General features: G+C 38.8%; 1 protein-coding gene across 6 annotated transcripts in view; it reads left to right on the forward strand.

Annotated features, from left to right (window-relative positions):
* Window positions 1-17,867, forward strand: part of GHR (growth hormone receptor) — a 312,127-nt gene that overhangs the window by 202,210 nt on the left and 92,050 nt on the right. For all 6 annotated transcript variants that reach the window (XM_050793440.1, XM_050793438.1, XM_050793439.1 and 3 more), the window contains exon 3: window positions 7,543-7,608. In XM_050793440.1, coding sequence (XP_050649397.1) covers window positions 7,543-7,608 — 66 coding nt within the window. The remainder of the gene's footprint in view (window positions 1-7,542; window positions 7,609-17,867) is intronic.

Genomic DNA, 17,867 nt, shown 5'->3' on the forward strand with positions numbered 1-17,867 from the left:
GTGAGAAAAGAAGGTCTTTATCATTGCACATTGATTCTCGTTACCTTGAAGCCTTGCTTTTCTCAAAATACATTTACAGCAAAATGTGGCCGCTGCAGATTTATTTAAACATGTGCTTTTTTCTATGACACTGGTTTCTCTTCCAAATTTGTTATCTATTATTTTACTGTAAAGCATTAAAAAGTGTTTGAAACCACCAGCACCATTTCACAGTTCCTGTGTTATTTGTTTAAATTCTCTAGCTCATGTAATATGCCGTATGATTTACTGTTTAAGTATAGAAGAAATACACTCCCTCATGGAGATGTGGAGATGTGGAGAGGTAATACTGTCTCCTGGAAAGGCTCAGAGATTTCCTGTTTAGATTACACAGGCTTCTTTAGAGCTGCCAAGAGTCATAACATGTACGAGATAATACACTTTGGTTCAGGAGAAACTATGGATGGGAATGTAATTAATTCACTGAGCCACAAAAGAAAGGAAATTCCAGCGTAGAGCTGTCACTGCACTCAGGCCCGGTGGACTTGGTATGCCAAGGGGTAGCCATGATCAAAAAGAGGATTGCAGCCTGAGGACCCACTGAGTAGTATCCAACCACAGAGCAAAAGGTGGGGGCCTGGCTGCTAAGGGTCTCACCTGGTTCTTTGAGAATTGATCCCTGAAGCGTATTTCTGCTCAACACTTCAGCAACCTGGCTTCATCAGTATAACTTTCCAGAATGCTTGTGACATTGAGATAAATCAATCAGCATGTACTTTATCAAATGCCTCCTCATGAGTACCAACTGTGGCACATAGTGGGGAAGCCCTAGAGGCAGAACGCTGAAGAGGATGTGGTGATTCTGATCAGCGCAAGAAGGTATAGTGAAAAGTGTCCTGAACTGTGTCTTGTCATAAGAATCGCCTGTCAGGGAGGGGTGTGGAAGGGCAAGGTAAGCATACATATTCTCAGGACCTTTCCAAAATGTAGAGTGACCAGGGACCTAGAGATTCAGACTCTGTCGATCTGGACCAAAGACCTAGACTTGGTATATTTAATAAATGCTGTGTGAGGCCCTTTACATGCATTACCTCCTGTAATTGTATAGAACAGTTGCTGTATATGGTACTATGTTTACTTGTATTTGCACTGTCTATTCAGGGATGTTTCAAAATGCCATTGCTATCCAACTGGTGAATTATTATTCTTGCCAGAACATTGATTCTCCTACTCTTGCTCCCTTAATAACACACTAGAGAACTGGGATTGACTGCATTTAGTCTCAGGCTGAATGAATCATTGCCATAAGTAGATTTCCATCCCCTACTCCACCGATACATTTGCCAAACACTCTTAAAGAATAGAAACCACTGCCTACATACAGCCTGCACCGAGAGGACCTAAATAGTCTAGCTGGGTTTATGACAATATCCCATCTTCACATCAGCAAAACCCTAAGTGCACAAAGTCTAATGTAAACACATTAGACTCCATAGGCGTCTTCTCCATAGGAAAAGACATGCCCCGGCTGTCAAGGTAGTGGCTAGCAATAATAACAATGACAAAAACAATAACAATGATAAGCATGTATAACATTTACTTATCACTAATTGTATTGTAAATGAAATGATTAGCATATACTAACTGATTTAAATCTTATATATGTATAGATACTTTTACTCTCCCAATTTTAAACACAGAGAAACCAAGGCCCACATACGTGTTTCTGTTGGGAAGTTGAGTACAAAGTTGGGTGTAAGTAGGGAAAGTTCAACTGCAGTCGGTTCTAGTCTTGGTAAGTCCACTGTGAGGTGCTCCACCTCAAAGCATAGCAAATTAGTAGTTCCCCATGTTTGCAGAATCAAAATTAAGTTCTTTGGCAAGGTTCTCCCTGATGTGCCCCTGCTTCTTCCCTAACTCAACACATCCTCAGCTCCATCTATGCACTCCCAACACATCACAACTCTTTATATGCCCAGGCTGTATCTTCTGTACCTTTGTACCTTCTGCACCTTTGTTTCTTTAGCCTCAACTGTCCTTTCTTTTCCTCTACATTACCCTTTATCCCAAATTTAGCACCTGTCTCAAGGAGTCACCTTCCCCAGGAAGTTTGTCCAAATTTGTTAACAGATATTCCATTGTTCCTCCAATGCTTGATCCTTCTTTCTTTATAGATCCCTGCCTAGAAAACTGGACTCACTGAGGCCAGGGGCTGCAGGTAGTTTATTTTATAACCCAGCATTTAAAAGTGCCTATTTATTGATTTGTTGGGAATAGTTAATAAATGGAGTCCTTGCAGATCATAACCAAGAGCACAGTTTGTAATGGTTTCATTAATTTTGTTACTATTGGATGTGATTCTCTGCTTATGGTCTTCCTTTACTTGTTTTTCCCTTACTGCTCAGCACCTGTAGATATTAGGTACATGGCTCTGACACTAATTAAAATTGATGACTGAGAATGACACTTCCATTTGCTAAGCCAGCGCAATTTTGTTCATTGTGCTTTACTTTTTAACGAGCACCCTCTCAGCAGTAGCATAAATCTATAGTCTTTCCATGAGGGTACCGTTTGTTCCTTTTATGTCTTGATTCATTACATATTTTCAGGAGTGTGAGCTGATTAAGAGTTTTTGGTTTGTGAAAATGTCACCAAATGCACGATAAAGGCAAAGTCACCAGATGTCTGCTTGCAAAAAAATTAAATGCTGGTTTGTGAAGATTCAAGGCTGGCCAGGGCTCCCCAAGCATTTCCAGGCCTGAGCTCTGGCTCTACACTCTCCTTAGGGTCTCATAACTGACCCCCACATTCCATTTCTGCCATCATGGAAAAATTCGTCAACTTTACTGCTGATGTTAGGCCTGGAAATTGTCGTCCATTAGTTTTCTCAGATTCAAGCTGAAAATTGAGACAAACTTCCTACGTAATTTTGACCAAAATAACACATATGTTTATGTGCTATCCCATAATTAACATACTTTTAAAATCACTTTCTTGAGGTATAGTTGGCGTACAAAAATATGTGCATATTTAATGTATACAGCTTCATGAATTTGGAGATAAGTATACATCCATGAAATTATAACTGCATGTATGCCATAAACCTATTACCTACAAAAGTTTCCTTTCACTTTCTTTGTTATTATTTTGATTAACTTAATTTTTTTCATCCTTCGAACTATCAAAATTTTCTCAAGTAATACATAGTTGTCAGTTATACAAACTTACTGAACCTTGATCGAAGGTCCTCCTTTAGTGCTCAACTTAGAGAAAGAAATAATGAAACAAAGTGTTCTCTGATTTGTAGCAAAGATCTGTGATGGTGATGGGAATGGTTCTAGAAAATAATGATAATAACAAAGACTTAGAGTATCAAAGCAGCAAGTATGTTTGAAGGAATTGTTACAATGCAGTTTTGCTTTCTGGTCACTTTAAAATCAAGGTGTAGTACTTTATTTACTCTAGGAAAATGTTTGCTTTTTGTCATAATTTCTTATTGCATATGAGAGTAAATGATCTATAGATGAAGATATTAGTAAAATTTAGAGAGAGAATAAAAAAGAAACACTTTCACAGCTGAAAGGCTGCTTCCCAGTTAGCTAACTGGGAGGAGTTAATGAAAAAGTACATTAAAAAGCGGCTCAGGGAAGGTGAATTGGACTCACCGGGCTCTGACATTCAGAGAGATGGGAATGAGTCAGCTCACTGTCCAGTACATCTTTATTTTCTTTCTCTTTCTTGTTTTATATCAGAAATAGATTTCTTGGCATTGTTACTGTGGGTTTCTATTAAGGACTGAAACAAAAGTATTAATAATCTGAGAGTATGTAGAAAACAAAATAAATTCACTTTCTCCCACTATAATCTCACAACACAGAATATTTTAGTGACCAGAGATCACCAAAATGTGTGTGGTATTGACCAAAAGAGTCAAACTCTGTAAAAATATTTGAAAATATTTATTCTGAGCCAAATGTCAGTGACCATGGCCCATGACACAGCCCTCAGGAGGTCCTAAGAACATGTGCCCAAAGTGGTCAGGGTACAGCTTGGTTTTATATATTTTAGGGAGGCATAAGACATCAATTAAATACATTTAAGAAATACATTGGTTTGGTTCAGAAAGGCAGGACAACTCAAACAGGGGGCTTCCAGGCTATAGGTAAATTTAAACATTTTCTGGTTGACAATTAGTTGAGTTTGTCTGAAGACCTGGGATTAATGGAAAGGACCATTCCGGTTAATATATGTTTCTTATTGGACCTAAAACAGTGCCTGGCTCTTAGTTGATTATTGCCTGGATCTGGGAAGGAAGGAAGGAAAACAAAGGGGGAAGGAGATTTGCTATAGAATGTGGATTTTTCCCATAAAAGACTTTGTAGGGCCATTTCAAGGCATGACAAGGAAATATATTTTGCAGTTAAATATTTTTTTCCTTGTCTCATAATGTTATGCCAGAGTCAGATTGAAAATCAAGTCACAATATACAGGGTCAAATAAAACCCATCTAATGAGAACCCTTGGTTTGTAGGTCATGACTCCCTTGGGTAGGAATTTGGGCAAGATAAAAGATTGAAACTTAGTCCTGGGTGGGAATCTCTCTCCACACAAATTCTCCAACAGGTTCTTCAATGGGACGCCAATTGGGTGTTCTCTAATTCAATTCAATTCTGACAGTCTATCTATCTACCTGGAAATAGCATCAGATACCACAGGTTTAGGGCTCAGTCCAACAATACTGCCCGTCACTTCAGATGCCAATTGCAAGTAATAGGTTGTTACCTATACTTCTGGCCAATTAGCTGTAAGTTGGGGTTCCCGCAACCTCCTCCTCAGGTTTGGTAATTTGGGACAGCTTGCTTACGTTTACCAGCTTATTAGAAAGGATATTACAAAGGACACAGATGAAGAGATGGATAGGATAAGATATGGGACTTGGAGTTGCAGAGTTTCCATGACCTCTCTGAGTGCAGCATCTTCCCATGTTCAGCTATCCAGAATCTCTCACATTAAGACATTGGCCACTGGTGATCAAATTAACCTTCAGTCCCTCTCCCCTTCCCAGAGGTTGGAGAGTGGGGCTGAACTGTCTCAACCTCTAATCAACTCTTGGTCTTTCCTGTGACCATCCCCCATCGGGAGGCTCTCCAGGAGCCCCCAGGCATCAGACAACTCATTAGCATACGAAAAACACTTATCACTCCAGAGATTCCAAGGATTTTAGGAACTGTCAAGAAACAGAAACAAGGTCAAATAGGTATTTCACAATATCACCAGTAGTTTCACTGGGAGGTAAAACTCAATGTTTACTGTGAGCCTGAGCTCACAGTAAAGTTATCTAAGTTATCACAGTAAAGTTATCTAAGAATAACTTAGAGGTAACGTGATCAGATATGGGGAATTCTGGAGAAACACCTTTCACCACCAAACCCAGACAAGAGATGCATACTTTTCTAGCTGGGATGCTTACAAAGCAACCCATTGTAATACTTAAAGGTAGAGTGACACTACATTCATCATTTTTCATTTTTTCCTGTTTTTTATGCCACCTACTACTAATGTCAATCAAATTATGACTGTGTTTATACTGATCATCTCACATCATAAACTTGATCATCTCACATCATAAACTTCTGTGTCTCTCATGTTGAGCTTTTCACCTCCCTTCATTCCCTCCCTACTTCCAGGATCATTCACATGTTTATTTCTAAAAAAAACTTTTTTTACTGAACTTATTTTCATACTGTTTAAAAAGAATTTATATTTCTCCTCATTCTTACAAATAAGATTCAAGTTTAAACTCAAATAATGTAGGAAATCATTTTTTTAAAAATTGTTCCCTACTGTGTCTAGGCTTGAGACCACAGGTAATTAAGACCAGGTTTTCATTTGATATGATTTTTATGAGTTCTTTTTAGAGGTTAGGTAGGTTAGGCACAATTTTTATTTTTAAAAAGCGGGTTATTATGAGAGGAGAAATCATACTTTGTCATTTGAAAATGATGCCATAAGAGGTGTTAGCAGAAAAATCAAACTGTAAAATATTTTAGAGATTTATTCTGGGCCATTATAAGTGACTGTGGCCCCACTGAAATGAGTGAGTTCCCTGATCCTCTCACAGAGCATGCGACAGGGGTCTGGCTCACCTGTTCAGTTGCCCCACTGCTCAAACCCCTAGGGGGAGAATACAGACAGTCAGGTGCAGAGGCTGGGGCAAGTGCTTTGGCCCCTTAGCCCTGCAGTAGTGTCTAGGGGTGGGGTGCCCGCAACCCCAGTGTTACAAAGTTCTTTCAGCTTTGCAGTCCACAGACAGCTGGAGTGTTAATCAGCTCAATGGACCCTCTGCCTTATAGCAAGGGCAGAAGGCCAGAGTGACAGCTTTCTGTATTCCAAGCTCTTGCCCAGTGTCCTAGAAAAATAAGATCATACAGGGGCTCGAAGGACGAGTGCAGGGTTTTACTGAGTAGTGGAGGTGGCTCTCAGCAAGATGGATGGGGAGTGGGAAATGGGGATGGATTGGGAAGGTGAACTTCCTCTGAAGTCCAGCCACCCAGTGGCTGGACTCTTCAACCTCCCCCAGCCAAGCTCCTCTCAGCGCCCAGATGGTCCTCTCTCTCTCTCTCTCTGCCACATCATTTCACCATCTGTCTGCTGGTCAGCTGGCTTGCTGGTGTGCTGGTCTGTTGGTCTGCTGGTCTGCTTCTGGAACCTGGGCTTCAGAGTTTATATGGGTGCAGGATAGGGGGTGTTTTGGGCCAAAAGGCAGCTTTTTGGACATGAAAACGGAAATGCCTGTTCCATTTAGGGTTGCAGGTCTTCAGGCTTGAGGGTGGGACCTTTGCGCAGGAACTACCCTCTTCTACCCAGTGTTTCCCTGTCTCCTGTCCATATCACCAGTATACACAGTCTCAAGGAGTCCTGAGAAAGTGTGCCCAAGGCCGTCAGATTCAGTTTGGTTCTGCATGTTTCAGGGAGGCAGGAGTTACAGGCAAAAACATAAATCAGTACATGGAAGGTCTACATTGGTTCAGCCTGAAAAGGCAGGATATCTTCAAGTGGGGACTTGCAGGGCATAGTTTGGTTCAGAGATTCTTTAATCTGCAGTTGGTTAAAGGAACAAAACTTTGTACAAAAGCTTAGAGTTAGCAAAAAGAAATATTTAAATTAAGATAAGGATGCTATGTCAGAGTCAGCCACAAAATGACCTGTTTAGCAAGATTAATGGCCTACAGGTGTGACTTAACCCTTGCCTTGCATGGCCTAAGGTCTTGTTTATAATTTAGTATCTTATTGCCCAAAGAGTCTATTTTGTCGGTCTTATGATCTCTATTTTAACATTAATGCTGGTCACTTGTGACTAAACTCCAAAGGGGAGGCATATCTGACTTGCCTTCCCATTGTGGCCAGGAACCCAAGTTTTCAAGTTTCTCTGGAGTCCCCTTGGCCAAGAAGGGGTCCATTCAGTTGGTTTGGGGAGCTGAGGATTTTATTTTTAGTTTATACAGGGTCGTATGAGATTGTTAGGACAGGAATGACTAATGTTTTCTTCTCTTTCTGTTTCAGCCACAGCAGCTATCCTTAGCAGAGCATCCTGGAGTCTGCAAAGTGTTAATCCAGGCCTAAAGACAAGTAAGAATTTCAGTTCTTTTTCTTCCTTCAATGATATTTTCCATGTTTTAGTGTAATTAAGCTACTATCCTTCTCTGTTTTATTTGGGATGTTAGTAACTGGAATAGTGACTGAGATGAAATTTTATAGGCAAGCAAAACATTTTTTAAGGATTTGTTTCTTAACTTCTGATATAGTTTGGATGTCTGTCCCTTCCAAATCTCATGTCATCCCCAATGTTGGAGGTGGAGCCTAGGAGGAGATGTTTGGGTCATATGGGCAGATTCCTCATGAATGGTTTAGCACCCTCTTCTTCGTGCTGTCCTCACCATAGTGAGTGAGTTCTCATGAGATCTGGTTGTTTAAAAGTGTGTGGCACCCCCCTCTTCAATCTCTTGCTCCCACTCTTGCCCTATGAGAGACCTGTTCCACTTCACCATGATTATAGGCTTCCCGAGGCTTTCACCAGAAGCAGATGCTAATACAGCCTGCAGAACTGTGAGCCGTTGAAATCATTTTTCTTTATAAATCACCCAGCCTCAGGTACTTTTTTACAGCAATGAAAACAAACTAATACAACTTCTCTGCAAGGCTGCTTTTTCTATTTTTGCTTATGCTTAGAGGTTAAGTAAGGCCAAATTAATGAAGGAGGAAAAAAGAGGAAATGATACATCATGGATCAACAATTATTTATTGAATTTAGGAAACTGCCTCTTTTTACAAATTCTTTTTAAAATTATTATCATTATTATCTTGAAGTATTTATCTAAGGATTACATTGATAGAAAGTTAAACTTGTCTCTCCAACCAGATTGCCTTAAGCTTCAGAATTATGCCTTCTTGTAAGCTCCTTCTTACTCTTAAAATGACTTTACACATTCCCCCCTGGTCCTTTGACAATCTCCTCTTCAGTCACAGGACAGAACCCCAACATCAACTCTGTGGGGAAGCTTCTCCAAATTCTCTAGGCCTGAACAATTTTCTGCCTTCTCTGCTTCCGTGGAACTTTGTCCTTTACTACATGATGGCGTTTACCTCCTGACATTTTAGTGTGTTTGTTAGCCCTGCATATAGAACTCACCAGATTGTGTGGACTGCATGAATGAATTAATTCTATTGAACTTTAAGGCAAAGCCTAAATTTTATGCTTCTTCTAAATCCCTTACATCTCCTAAAAAAATTCTGATCCATAGTAGTAGGTACTTGTTTAATTAAATTTTAGGGATGGATGTTTTTCATCAGTGGAAGTATATGCTAGAGTCCATATTATGCAATAAGGGAAGGGAAGACAGAGTACCTAATTCAGTTAAGATATTGCTATTCTTGTTGGTAATTCTGGAGTCATGAAATCATAATTTGAATTTTACGACTAAATTACAGAATAAATTTCCAATGTGAGATTTAAACATTATTTCCTTGGAGGTGACCAAAAAGGAGAGTTGGTACGGTTTTTAAGAACTGTCATTCAATTGTCAGTTGTGCCAGACCACAAATCCTTTATAGCCCTCCTGTTTAAGAAGCATCTGACATGCTAAGCTGCTTCCTAATTAACACAAAGGTTGTAAAAGAAATGGCTGTTTGGTTGTGTTTGGGTTATCCCAGCCAGTATATTCCAAAGCTCCCTTCATTCAACAGATGAGTGATCTCCTTTATATTCTGTAAGGAAATGAGAAGTAATCAGTTAAACATGCATTACTAATGCTACATGCTTCACATTGAAACCATCCTCCTGACACATAATACTTTACCCTCTGCTGTCCCCCAAAGTGGCAGTAGGATTTCTGTTAAGTCATTTTCTTTATTAGGTGACAAGGTCTAAGAAGCCTAAACATTGTGCCTTGTTGAAATATAACCTCTAGGTATGGAGGATGTGTTGAACAACTTCCTACCAGTCATTTGGCATATGTTGATTTCCTGTCTTCATGATACATAAGACAACTAGCTAATTATCATTCATATGTGGTAAATCACATAGATACTGACTTCCCCTATCTTTCCAGCTTTTTCTTATCAAAAGTTACCTGCTCTCTGTCGCAGGAATGATTGGCTAAAGTAACCTATATCAGGGTCTGTAACAGTGGGCACCTATCAGAGTGCACATGCTTGAACATATCATCGCCTTTATCATCATAAGCCTCACATCCAGATGTGATAGACCCAAGTGCTCACATCCCCTCACTCTGTCACTGTATATGTTGTTACCATATCACAAATATTTAACAATCTGCTGTGTACTCAACCTTTAGCTGTATGCCCTGAGGGAGACAGAGTAAGATACTGCCCTGACATCAAGGAGCTCACATGCTCCCTAAAGAGATAATTTCACATGAAAAGTTAGTGTTTAACATGAAATGTCCTGAGAATATACAATTGTAATTTGCATGTTTCCTATGTGTACTTTTCTAAGTTCTCAGATTCAAAACAAAACCCCATGGAAGAAAAAATGAAATAAAAACCCCGTCAGGACAAATCCTAGCCAGAACTGACCAAACATAAAAAATAAATGCCACTGCCCTCTCCAAGCCACCTTTACTTTATACTTGGGTCTAAGAAGCCCAAACATTGTGCCTTGTTGAAATATAACCTCTAGGTATGGAGGATGTGTCGAACAACTTCCTACCAGTCAGTGAAGTGCAGTGACCATTTAGCAGTATCTCCCTCCTCTCTCTTTCCACCCGCTGCCCCATCTCTCCTTCCTTGCATCTATCTTCTCCTGCCAACAATAATTTTCTTATGTTCTAAGTAAATATCTTTAATGCTCTCCCTACTACCTAAACATTAAACTTCAAACCTTTCCCAAGACCCTGAACACCCACCCCAGCTTGTAAGTTCAGGCTACTTACCTGGGAATCCCAGACACACTGTATATTCCCTCCTCTGGTACACTGCTCATGTCATCGAATCTATCTTCCTCCCACCCCGCCGTGGATTCTGTAAATATATATCAGTCCTACCCACCTTTAAGTTTCAGTCAAAACCTGATACTTACGGCCTGAAGCAATCCCTCTGTTCTCCATGCTAGTCTATGAGAAAGGTCATGATATTTCAGTAGCTCTGGAGAGACACATATGGTCAAACCAGACCAGCTCAAATTAACCCATGCTATGCACCACCTAAAGAATCACCTCTTGCTGTAACCTCTTTCTTCACCAAAAATTATCTGTCCCATTTGCTAAGTAAGCCCTTAGGGCTTTGCTGTGCCTGCAACAGGTCTTAATCCATGTGAATGTGCATTTTTGTGTTAGTGAGCACATGCTAACATGCCTTCCACAGATTAGTTTCTTTAGAAACATTTTCTGGGGAAAAAAAAGATATATTTTTGGTTAGTAACCCCAAAAGGACCTTTCAGTTCACATACGTGGGTAGCAGCATACTCCACTTACGCAAAGGTCAGCCCAGGGTAAATATGAGCAAAAACACATACTTAGGATAAGAAGAATGTTGAGGGAGTTTACAGTTTAAAGAAATATCCAGACAACTTTTTATATTTTAAAGAAGTAATGCTATAATTTTACTACAAAGAAAACTTCTTTTTGTTTCTGGGGAGAAGAATGAGAAGAGTTACAATCTCCTAGAGAAAAGCAAAACATTTTTAGTACTCCCAAATAAGACAGGCACCTCAGCTAGGGTGCTGTAGTTGCACGTTCTTTGTGTTTTTTCAAGAATTTTATTTCTCTGTCATGATTATTTATTGGCAGAGGATTTGATGAGCATTTGGGCCAAATTTACAAGACTTTCAACACATGTGGAGAAAAAAAATTAGATGATTGCACATCTTTCTGAGGGAGATTTTTCCCCTGTTTTAAAAGTCATTGCTTTTCACTGAATTTATCATGTATTCCTATAAAAGTGTAAATTTTGTGATTGATAGCATTTTTACCTCAAAATAAAATGAATATCCAACGGGAGCAAGTTTTATTGACTGCCTGTTGGAGCATAAATTAGTCTAAGGTTTCATGAAATAGGCATTTGAACATGAATATTAATGGCTGAGATCAGAGGCAACTTTTGAAAGGATTCCAAAATATTATCATATTAGATTGGCACAGCAAATGAATTGCTTGAATGCTAGAAGTTCACAAACATTCAAACAATTGTGAGTTACATTAACTTCAATAAAAACTTTTGCAGGACAAAAATTTAATGTAGTAAACTTCATCTTGCTTGTCCAGGTCCATATACATTCTTAGCTGGACTCTTGTCCTAGCTTCCTAATTTTTCTTCCTACCTCCTATTTTTCCCTATTCCAAGCCACCATACTTGCTCTTGATTAATTCTTCCTGCCTATCTCTGATTTAGTGATTCATCTGCCCAGTCATCTATAGTAGCTCCAAACTGTTCTCTAAATTATGAATAAACTTATCTCCCTGACATTCAGAAAATTCTACAGCATTCATCTTACACACTTTTCTAGCCTTATCTCCCTTTTATCCTTTGTACTCCTATGTTTATATTCCCTGCATTCTTGCTTCATTGTATCCATTTACATTGGCCCTTTTACCAGTAATTTCCTCTTCTTTCCCCTCAGTCTGAAACAGTCCTTCATAGATTTTGTCCTATAAGCCATATTTCAAATATAACTTTATCCACAAAGCTTTGCCCAGTTACCTCAAGAGAATGCATGCTTCTGCTTTAGAATTGTAGCCTTTTTTTCCTCTCTCGCAAGGAGAGAGTGTAGCACCGTGGTTGAAGTAGTCAGCCTCTGGAGTAAGCTTTAGTTTAAGACCCAGTTCTACTGCTTACTTGCTATATGATCTTATCTAAATTTGATAACCTCTGTGTCTTTTTTTTTTTTCAATCTCTAAAATAAAGATGCTAATAGTACCTACCTCATAAGATTGTTGTGAGAATTATAAGTGTTGATACATTTAAAGTAGTTACAATAGTATCTGGCCCTATAGTAAGCTTACGTGGTATTTATTGTATTCTCTCATGGATCATATTTTATTCCAATGTGTATTAAATTGAACTGTATGAAATTGCCCATGTCAACTCTATATTGGACCCTAAAATCATTATGTCATGTGGTTCAACCAAATGTAGTGCTTTTTGTACCCCCTACCTTAATATACTGAACTATCTCGAAAGATAAGGACTATATCTTATACATTGTTGTGTCCTATGGTACCTGCTATGTACCTGACACATGCTGAGTATTTTATGGATGGCTATTGAATTTTGCACATACACACACACACACACACACACACAAAATGCAAAAAACAAATAGAAGCCAAGACCTTCCCAGTATCTTAAGTACTCTTTGGCTACCACAGAGTTTCCTCCATGTGGTTCAGCAGTCATTTATGAAAGGAGAGTGATAAAGATATACAGGAGGAGAATTTTATCTTGTCTATTGCTGAGTATAAATACTATGCCTTTCCCAAAAGCCTTCCACAGAACCTTTCCTTCAGGTCAGGGACCTAGTGTCATGGGTCGGTCTTGGATAACATTGCAGGACATATCAGTTCAACTGCCAAGGGAATCATAAATAGTCCTACTCCTGCCTGTGGCCCACCACTGCCTCCATAGAAGGTACATGACCCTCTCTGCTTTCATTCTTTTTTATCAGATATTTTCAACATCAAGAACTTATTAGCTGATAATGCAACTAAATTAAGTATAACATAAGGGAAATGTGTCCTGGCAGGGATGGTATCTTAGAGTGAATGTACAGCCTTTATTTGTTACAAAAAAAAAAAAAAAACTTGAGCTTTGGACAAGCAATAGGGAGCAGCATTGATACTGGGTTCCGACATGGAAGCTGACATTAAATTCTTGACAGTCTGCTTGTTTATAAACTATTCAGTAAACAATTTAGTAAGTAAACATAGATTCTTGCTATCTCTTTTAAGGAAAGAGTGGTTATGGTGGCTTTCTCTTGTACCCAAACTAGTGCTCAGCCTTTCCTGACTCACATAAGCACTAATCTCCAGATAACACCAAATGTCCTAGGGTTATTATTTATCCCCCTTCCTTGTTCTCTGAAATAAGAGGAAGGCAGGTAAAATTATGCACTTTATGTAAGAAGAAATAGAGGTACAGAGAAAACAGCTTAAGTCTCTTAACAGCCCAAGAGAGTGAAGAAGATATTGCCAATGCAGTGAGTTGTATCTGTCCCTAGGTAAGCAAAATATTAATAAAAGCATACAACTATGTTAATAATTCAAACAACAGTCTTTACTTATATGGACTTTGCAGTGACTTTTTTCCAGCCTGAAATACTCAGATAATGACTGCCATTAGTTTCACACGTTAGTGCTTTATTATATACTGCTTTGCTTTCACACGAAATTGTTGGGAGATAAGAATTTTATGTAAGATAAATATTGGGTCTTAACTTTTTTATACCCCTTCAACTTCAAGCAATTTTCTGAGCAATGGTAAGTGGTAAATAGATATTTACCACTTAAGTTTACAAGAGACCTGTTCATTGGCTTAGGCACTATTAATGAAACCTTTGGAATGCAGGTCCCTTCTGGTTGTAAACATATATCGAGGTCTTCTATTTCTTTTGGAACTCAAACAATAAGAAAATAATTAGAAATCTGTGGGCATAGGTCTCTAGAAGCCTTAATCTTAGAAGTGAGTAAAACAAATTTTTAGGCCAGGCTCGGTGGCTCACGCCTGTAATCCCAGCACTTTGGGAGACCGAGGCGGGCGGATCACGAGGTCAGGAGATCGAGACCATCCTGGCTAACACGGTGAAACCCCGTCTCTACTTACTAAAAATTAAAAAAATTACCTGGGCGTGGTGACGGGCGCCTGTAGTCCCAGCTACTCGGGAGGCTGAGGCAGGAGAATGGCGTGCACCTGGGAGGCGGAGCTTGCAGTGAGCCGAGATTGTGCCACTGCACTCCAGCCTGGGCGACAGAGCGAGATTCCGCCTGAAAAAAAAATATTTTTTTTGTAAAGCCTAGGAAGGATGATTAAGCATCTTCCTAAAATTTTCAGTATGCCTGTGTACACTGTATATACTGACTTCTAGCATGGTTTCTTTGCCAAAGCATAACACATATTTTTTAAAGGGATAATTCAAGACCAACATTCTTTCACTCTGGGTGACCCCAATGGGTGGTGAACGCCTTTTAGTAACTCTTGAAAGTTAAAGCATCCAGCAGTTGGTTGTGACCTTTTTGGTTGTGACCTTTGAGTTATTCTAGCTTGTAGCCCACTGACTTGCTGCTCAGTTCCACAGCTTCAAAACCAGCTCTAATCACTGCTCCCAAGAGAGCCCTAGCTTCTGCATACAGGAGGCTCTCACCAGGAAAGGATACCGGAAGTCCAGAAAGACACTCTGTTCACACTGGCCCCTCCTTGTAGGGAACAGTTTTTTCAAATAATGTACATTTATGCACTGGGAAAATATCTTGAATTTATTATTTAGGTGTAACCAGACTTTAATACAACTTAACCTACACACTGGGAAAGCAGACTGTACACCACATTTACAAAAAGATTTATGGCTTTAACAACGCATTCAAGTGTAGTTACTGCTAAATAGCAGTTCAAGTAATTGTGTGTCTCATGGCAAAAATATGCAATGTAAGGTAATATATATTTAAACCAAAAATAACAAGAGGTGATTATTTGCTAAATAAAGAACTTATTACTTAGGAAAAAATGTTATACAACTTTCAAAGGACTTTTAAAAATATAATATGATTTATAGAAAATTTATTTGCGTATAATTCACAATGTCTGGTACAAAGTAAGCTACCTCTGTGTTTTTTTTTTTCTTTAGGTCAACAAATATTTAAACCAAGGGTTGGCAAACTGGCCCTCAGACCAGATGCTTATTTTTGTAAATAAAGTTTTATTGGACCACAGCCATGCCTGTTTATTTCAGACTGTGGCTACTTTGAGGCTACAGTGGCAGAGTTGAGTAGCTAAGACAGATCATAGGTCCACAAACCTAAAATCTTTACTCTCTGGCCCTCTAAAAAAAAAGTATGCCAAACCATTCTAAACAGAAAAACAATTAATTCTTTTTTTCCAACTTTTATTTTAGATTCAGGGAGTACACGTGCAGGTTTGTTACATGGGTCAATTGCATGTCTCTGAGGTTTGGTGTACAAAAAATCCCCTTACCCAGGTATTGAGCATATTACTTGATGTTTTTCAACTGACACCCCCTCCCAATTTTCCCCACTCTAGTAGTCCTCTGTGTCTACTGTTGCCATCTTTATACCCATGTTTATCCAGTGTTTAGCTCCTGCTTATAAGTAAGAACATATGGTATTTGGTTTTCTGTTCCTGCGTTAATTCACCTACAATGATGACTTCCACATGCATCCATGCTGCTGCAAAGGACATAATTTTGTTCTTTTTTATGGCTGCATAGCTTTTCATGGCGTATATGTAACAAATTTTCTTTATCCAGTCCACCGACAATGCGCATCTACGTTGATTTTATGTTTTTGCTATTATGAATGGTGCTGTGATGAATATATGAGTCATGCGTCCTTTTTGTAGAATGATTTATTTTTCTTTGGGTATATACCCAGTTATGGGATTGCTAGGTTGAATGGTAGTTCTGTTTTAATTTCCTTGAGAAATCTCCACACTGTTTTCCACAGTGGCTGAACGAATTTGCATTCCCACAGCAGCTATAATATGGTTGTTTGTTTGTTTGTTTGAGACAGGTCTCGCTTTGTTGTCTGGGCTGGAGTGCAGTGGTGCGATCTCGGCTCACTGCAACCTCCGCCTCCCGGGTTCAAGCAATTCTCCTGCCTCAGCCTTCTGAGTAACTGGGATTACAGATATGCACCACCACGCCCGGCAAATTTTTTTGTATTTTTAGTAGAGATAGGGGTTTCACCGTGTTGGTCAGGCTGGTCTTGAACTCCTGACCTCGTGATCTGCCCCCCTCAGGCTCCCAAATATAATATGGTATTTTAAGGAACTAATCATCAAGTTTGTATTGGTTACCATCTTTTAGTCTCCTGTTATCTTCAGTTTCATAATTGGCATTAATGACAATATGGTATTCACTTTATAAATTTGCTTCATAGTAAACTCTTCTGAAATAAATTACAGTCATGCATCACTTAACAGTGGGGATGCATTCTAAGAAATGCATAATTAGGCAATTTCATCATTGTGTAAACATGAAGTGTACTTACACAAACCTGGTTGGTACAGTCTGCTGCACACCTAGCCTGTATGATATAGTCTATTGTTCCTAGGCTACAAACCTATACAGCATGTTACTGTACTGAATATTCTCAGCAATTATAACACAATGGTAAGTATTTATGTATCTAAACATAGACAAGGTACAATAAAAATATGGTATTGTAATCTTATGGGACGACTATCACATATGCAGTCTGTCATTGACCAAAACATCATTATACAGCACAAGACTATAGTTGAAAATTTTAAATTATATATATGGGTTGCACTGTATTTCTGTTTGCCGCATTGATATATACATTTAATGGTTTGTATGTTTGTACTTGCATTCATATACATTAAACTGTTACAGGGAGCATATTTGCTTGTGTTAAAAAATAAATAATATTTATTTCTAATGACTTATAAAATTATTATGGTTATGTTTAAAGAGGCTTGAAGAGGTATTATGGTTATGTTTGAAGAGGCGACAGAAACATCACCTTTGTCATTGACCAAAACATCATTGTGTGGCTCATGACTGTAATAGTGTAAAGTAAAGATTAACTGTATTGGCTAATCAATGTGGACATATCATTCAGTATTACTAAAGATTCTCCATCCAATGAAGCCTGAACACCTGTAAATGCTTGGTGATGGATGGAAAGGGCAATTATTTGCAGCTGGACTGTCTGAGACATGTCATCATTATTGCATAATATTTATTTAACGAAGGATCAATGCACCGTACAGCTCCAGTTTGAGGGCACACTTGACATTGTAGTTTGTAGATCTTTTATAAACTGACTGCTATCACTGAAGTTTTGCTGAAGAATAAAGACAAAAGATTCTCTCTTTAGGAAATTGTGCACTTTAAAGACTCAGAAACCTGAAACCTCACAGAATCATAATAGATGTATTTTTCAGAGACAATTTCTGAGTCCTTGGCGTATTCTCAAATGTCATTCATGTCTTCACTGCCGCAGGTTATCTTTTTATTTTTATGTGTCATGGAAAAGCAGCCTTTTTCTTTTTTTCTCTCTTACTATGCCTTAATAAATAGAATTTAAAACCCCAAATCTGAATTATTGTGAAAGCCAATATTTGTAGCAAATCCATCTATGCTCTGTGTTGTCAGCACATATGGTTTTGTGCACCTGCTA

Source organism: Macaca thibetana, chromosome 6 (genome assembly GCF_024542745.1).
Source record: "Macaca thibetana thibetana isolate TM-01 chromosome 6, ASM2454274v1, whole genome shotgun sequence".
In the NCBI taxonomy this organism is placed as follows: domain Eukaryota; kingdom Metazoa; phylum Chordata; class Mammalia; order Primates; family Cercopithecidae; genus Macaca; species Macaca thibetana.